Source organism: Vigna unguiculata, chromosome 11 (assembly GCF_037176805.1).
Source record: "Vigna unguiculata cultivar grain cowpea cultivar isolate G323 ecotype 2 chromosome 11, ASM3717680v1, whole genome shotgun sequence".
Lineage (NCBI taxonomy): Eukaryota > Viridiplantae > Streptophyta > Magnoliopsida > Fabales > Fabaceae > Vigna > Vigna unguiculata.
Window position 1 is genome coordinate 10,886,201 of NC_140802.1, and position 5,282 is coordinate 10,891,482.

The window sequence follows — 5,282 nt, forward strand, 5'->3', positions numbered from 1 at the left end:
TAACAGAATTATTATTATTATTATGAATATTAATAATATTATTGATAATTATAGTTTGATATTATTAACAGTATTATATATATATATATATATATATATATATATATATATATATATCATTACTTAAAAAAATTAATATTAAAATAATTGTATTGATAATGAGTAATAACAGTATTATTATTGATAATTGTTTTTAATTAATATGTTATTAAAAAAGTAAAAAAAATTATTATTTTATATTTATCATATTATCTAATTTATTATTTAAATATTATATATATAATTATAGCACTCCAATATAATTGTATAAAAATATTTATTTAAATATAATAATCATAATAATAATATTAACTTTTTTAATTTAACTTCAAAAAAAGACCCGTGCGTTTGCACTAAGTCTAGTGTATATATATATATATATATATATATATATATATACGCGTAACAGCAGCAAACGAAAGTCAGAAAAAAAAAATGAAATGGAAAAATAAAAGCAAGATATAATGTTCAGTAAAAGGAGAAAGAGAAGAAGGGAATACGTACGCACGAGGGAACAAGAAAGAGGGAAAAGAAAAGAAGGGAACAGTGACGCCGCTGAACCAGAGACCCGACGGAGCTGCGACGCGAAGCGACCGGAACTGCGACGTCGACGAGCGGAGCTACGGCGTCGAAGGTGATGAAGATCAAACTCGAGATCACGAAATAGGTCAACGTTCGATTAGGATTTTCCATTTGGGATTTGGGCTTCGATCTCTGCTTACAATTGGATTTTCGATTTGGGTCGTTGGGGTTTTAATTTGGACTTAAAATCTGAATGCCAACGACATGTTTTTCTGTCATTTCATGCCGTTTTTCGAATTCGGTAACTCGGTCTCAAACTCGCGAGTCTGGTACGAGTCAGCGAATTAACTCCGAGTTTGAAAAATAACGAATTTATATGTGAGTTAACTCGTCAACAGTGTCATGACTCGCAGACTCGTACGGGTTTACGAGTCAACCCGCGAGTTCGATAACCTTGGATGAAATGCTTAAAATTTGATTTTGTACTATTGTTGATGGATACAGATTTTGGCTGTTAGCGATAATTGATGAATGGAGGGCGACGGCGAGGAGTTGACGGCGCAGGAGACTGCTTTGTATGATCGACAAATCAGGGTTTGGGGAGCCGATGCTCAAAGAAGGTTCCTTCTTCTTCTTTTACTTTTGAAATTCTTAATTGTTTTATGCTCGGTTTATTCTGTTACTTTGTTCTCATAACCTAATTACATTCTGCTATTTTTATTTTTCATCGTATCTAATTTAAAAATTTAAATAAATTCTCCATGCAGCATTTTAATTATAGTTTCTGTTTGTTATTCTGGTTTACCTAGATTAAGCAAAGCTCATGTCTTGGTCTATGGAATGAAAGGAACTGTAGCTGAGGTAAATCCACCACTTTATATTTTTTGTTTCTCTAATTTGACTTTGACACACAAAACATAAAAATGACTAAAATAGGATGTTGGGTTTGGTTACCGGTTCTTCTTGTTGCACTTTCTTTTGTATCCTTCTCATGTTTTTGTCATATTGTGTGGTGTTTGAGTTTACTTTTGTTGGTCAGTTTTGCAAGAATATTGTTCTTGCTGGAGTAGGTAGTCTGACTTTAGTAGATGATCGGGTTGCTACTGAGGAGGCACTTTCCTCAAATTTTCTCATCCCTCCTGTTGAGGATGTGTATGGTGGAAAGACCCTTGCCGAGCTTTGTTGTAATTCTCTTAAAGATTTCAATCCTATGGTTCGTGTTTCAGTTGAGAAAGGTTTTTGTTTCAAACCCGTCCCTTCTTAGTTTGGTTTCTGCTTCTGCATTGTTTTCTTGTGGCTTTTGACATTATGTTGTGTTTGTACTTTTATGTTGTTCATCTTGGCTTCAGGGGATTTGTCAAGCTTTGGTGTTGAATTCTTCAGCAAGCTCGATGTTGTGGTCGTCAGTTGTTGCTCACTTTCAGCCAAAGTAGTTTGGAATATTTTTTACTTCCGATGCTGTACATAGTTGCTGTACACAAAATAACTTTACACATTTCCGATACTGTAAAGTGTCTTTTAACATTCTTGTTTGCCTTTTTTTCTTTGTTTGTAGAAACTGGCTAATGACAAATGCAGAAAGCTATCAAAACGTGTAGCATTTTATGCTGTTGACTGTAGGGATTCTTGTGGTGAAGTTTTCGTTGATTTGCAGGATTATAAATATTCAAAGGTACGCTTCACTTCACTGAAACTAATTTGTCACAATTATTGGATTTCACGACTAGATATTTTTTCTTTGATTGTGTCGAGTCAATTTGTGTGATTTTTATATGACGATGGTTTGTAAAGAACTCAATTTGTACTATATTTGTGATTACAATGAATAAAAGGTCGTCATTTTTGGTATGATTTTTTTTTTCTTGCTATTAGTGGTAGAAGCTACAAGGGAAGCATAAGTACAAGTTCATAAAAACAGAAAAATTAGTGAACGCGTGAGTTGGGATATATGACACTTAAATTCTTATATTCACATTGCTGCCCGTGATTGTGGATTGTATGTCTTACTATTTGATAATTAGACTCATTAAGACTTTTCAAAATCATTTTTGTTTTTTTGTTATGCTCATGGTTATTAAACTTTTGTGTTAACCCGTAGACTTGGGACGGGTTTACGTCTCCACGAAGATGCAGCTGATTAGCTTGGTTGCAAACATGTTTTTAGCAAGCTCAATTGAACTTGCACAATCCTGGGACCTTGTTGTGGTAAAAACCTTTTTCCCAAAATTATGGTTTTTGGTGATGTTTGGCAGCATTGATGTCAATCAGGCATTGTGATCGCAGGGCGTAAGAGAAGAGTTTCTGTCCCTGCTTTTGTTGTTGTAGGTGCTCTTTGTCATCTGTTCTTAGTAACTCTTACGAGTTTTCAGTTCAACTTTATGGATCTTTCCAAGTTTACATAGGCTGTTGAGTTTAACAACCTTGCTTATGTTTTGTGACAAGAAATAAATTGTTTGTGAATGCAAGTAGTAAATTGTAAGCATTAGATGATCCCGGAGTGCTTTCTAAAGCTGCATCTATTTTCTTTTTAACACTCTATTCTTATTTGGCAGAAAAAACAGGATGAAACCGTTGAATGCGATTTGAAATATCCTTCTTTTGAGGTATGCCAGTCTTAATTCGTTATAGTTGCAATACTACTTTGTATTTCTTTTCAATATGAGAAGAAATCCTTTAATGTTTCCCAAAATAGTATGTGTTGCAATTCCTAAGACCTTCAAAACTTATACCTACATTTATCTATTTTATCATCTGCATAAAGAAATAAAAATAACAGTTGAAATAACATGTTTATTTTGACCTGAAGGGTAGTTGATGCAACTGGTAATCATTATAGGAGGCCATACTATTAATTTGCATCAGGTACCCCCATGGTATGACTTCAAATGCATAATACTTTTAAATTCAGCGATCCTAGTATCATAATTTAGAAATCAGGAAAGAGAAGTATCCTCTTTTCTATCATGTACTTTAGTTCTGCCATGCTTCCCACATGATTTCTTTGCTGGAATTAAAATTTCAGAGTTGTGTTGATTTTGTAAAATAAAAGTGGGCCTGTAAAACAATCTGAAATGGCAGATGTGGGATTAGTGTTATTGTGCTTGTGATTTTGTCTTGGTTGTCTATGTCTTTAATAGTTTACTGGAGTGACCATCCTTTTGTATTTGAGAGCTATTTTCGTGAGTGTGGCTATTTCTTTTTTCCTGCAGGATGCATTGTCAGTACCTTGGAGGTCACTTCCCAAGAGAATGTCAAAGCTGTACTTTGCAATGAGAGGTATGGTAAACTGTACTGCTCTGTTTGTAAGTAAAACACAAGAAAACGAAGTGATTCTAATCAATTGGAAATTGAAAACTTTACTGTTGATTGGGTCCTTAGACTGTGTTAACAAAGAAGATATAGTGAAAGACGTGGAGTGAAAGCTTGCTTCTTGTGTGTGAAACAAGTTTGTTTTCATTCTGAAGTAAACAATTAATACATATCTATTTTTATTCTCTTCCTTTGAATTTTATGATCAGTCTGGTCTGTAGACAAATTTGCAGTTAGTAACGTTTTGTTGTCCATTGCAGTAATTGAAAAGTTTGAAGAGGCCGAAGGACGTAGTGCTGGGGAAGTTTCAATTGCAGATCTTTCTGCTGTTCTCAAGCTGAAAAAGGACCTATGCACCGCACAAGTATGCTTCCTGAAATTTGTTATTTTGCTGGTATTACAAAATCCTCTTTATATCTGATATTTATGTTTGTGTTGACAGTCTCTCAACGAATCTCATGTGCCTGACACTCTTTTAGAAAGATTGGTGACAAATGCAACAGAATTTCCTCCTGTTTGTGCTCTTATGGGGGGAATTCTTGGACAGGTACTAACTAGTTTTCATTGCGTTGCAAAAATGTTTGTGATATTTAACTGACGAGGTTGACTTTAACGTCTCAGGAGGTTATCAAAGCAATTTCTGGAAAAGGAGATCCGCTAAAGAATTTTTTCTTTTTTGATGTTTTCGATGGGAAGGGCATTATAGAAGACATATCTGCGAATTGATTAATGGCTGAATTTTCGGTAATCTAAATCTGGGATGTAAGGTTTTGTCAAAACAGCACAGAAAAACTAGTAAAATTCTAAGATCTCTGAAAAGAAACTGACCCTTCTTATTAACTGCTCGTATTAGTTTCTTAGTTGGTAATTATTTATCTAGACTAATGACAGTTACAGTTAGGATCTTCTAATTATGAAGAAACTAGTCACTCAAATGTATGTAAGCACTTTGGACCGTGGATTGTATTTCATCATCGAATGGCTTTTGAAGTTATGAAGCCTTATTTTCCTTATGTTTATGTGTTCTTCTAGAGGGTACACGTAGCTATTTGCTTTTCTTCAAATCTTCTCTATTTCTCTTAAATTAAATATTTTTAACATTGACTGTGTTTTTCATTTTTTTTACTTAACTATTTATTAAATAGCATGATAGGTAACAAAGCATGATAGATACAGGTTATTACAATTTACATTTTATGTGTATGCAAAATAAGTCATTGTAGTACTTTTTCTGTATAATTGATGAAATCAGATCATATTCATTTAACACCAATGAAGACGATTGAGGATATATTTGATTATTCTTTGTACTTATATTTATTGATGTCATTCAATGATTATTTATATGAAGTTTATTTTTTTTTGTTATTTATTTGTAATTCTGATGCTGGAATTATTTATTAGCAATAAAT

At 33.2% G+C, this 5,282-nt stretch overlaps 1 protein-coding gene across 2 annotated transcripts; it reads left to right on the forward strand.

Annotated features, from left to right (window-relative positions):
• The first annotated feature begins 471 nt into the window (after positions 1-471).
• LOC114170005 (SUMO-activating enzyme subunit 1A-like) lies at positions 472-4,883 on the forward strand. Of its 2 annotated transcripts, none has more exons than XM_028055461.2 (11): positions 472-706; positions 1,066-1,181; positions 1,371-1,422; positions 1,601-1,796; positions 1,911-1,990; positions 2,117-2,233; positions 3,114-3,164; positions 3,771-3,837; positions 4,131-4,234; positions 4,313-4,417; positions 4,492-4,883. In XM_028055461.2, the coding sequence occupies exons 2-11, from the start codon at positions 1,093-1,095 to the stop codon at positions 4,594-4,596; spliced, it is 966 nt and encodes a 321-aa protein (XP_027911262.1). In that variant the 5' UTR covers positions 472-706; positions 1,066-1,092; the 3' UTR covers positions 4,597-4,883. The 2 variants fall into 2 exon arrangements, with proteins under 2 accessions (XP_027911262.1, XP_085525595.1); XM_085669469.1 differs by having other exon boundaries at positions 472-673.
• The last annotated feature ends 399 nt before the right edge of the window (positions 4,884-5,282 follow it).

What these genes read in the sequence shown, in the direction of transcription:
- LOC114170005 (XM_028055461.2), top strand. Translation starts at nt 1,093, where the DNA reads ATGGAGGGCGACGGCGAGGAGTTGACGGCGCAGGAGACTGCTTTGTAT. An exon ending in TGAAAGGAACTGTAGCTGAG is followed by an intron (nt 1,423 to 1,600) that starts GTAAATCCACCA and finishes TTTGTTGGTCAG; the next exon opens with TTTTGCAAGAATATTGTTCT. An exon ending in TGGGGGGAATTCTTGGACAG is followed by an intron (nt 4,418 to 4,491) that starts GTACTAACTAGT and finishes TTAACGTCTCAG; the next exon opens with GAGGTTATCAAAGCAATTTC.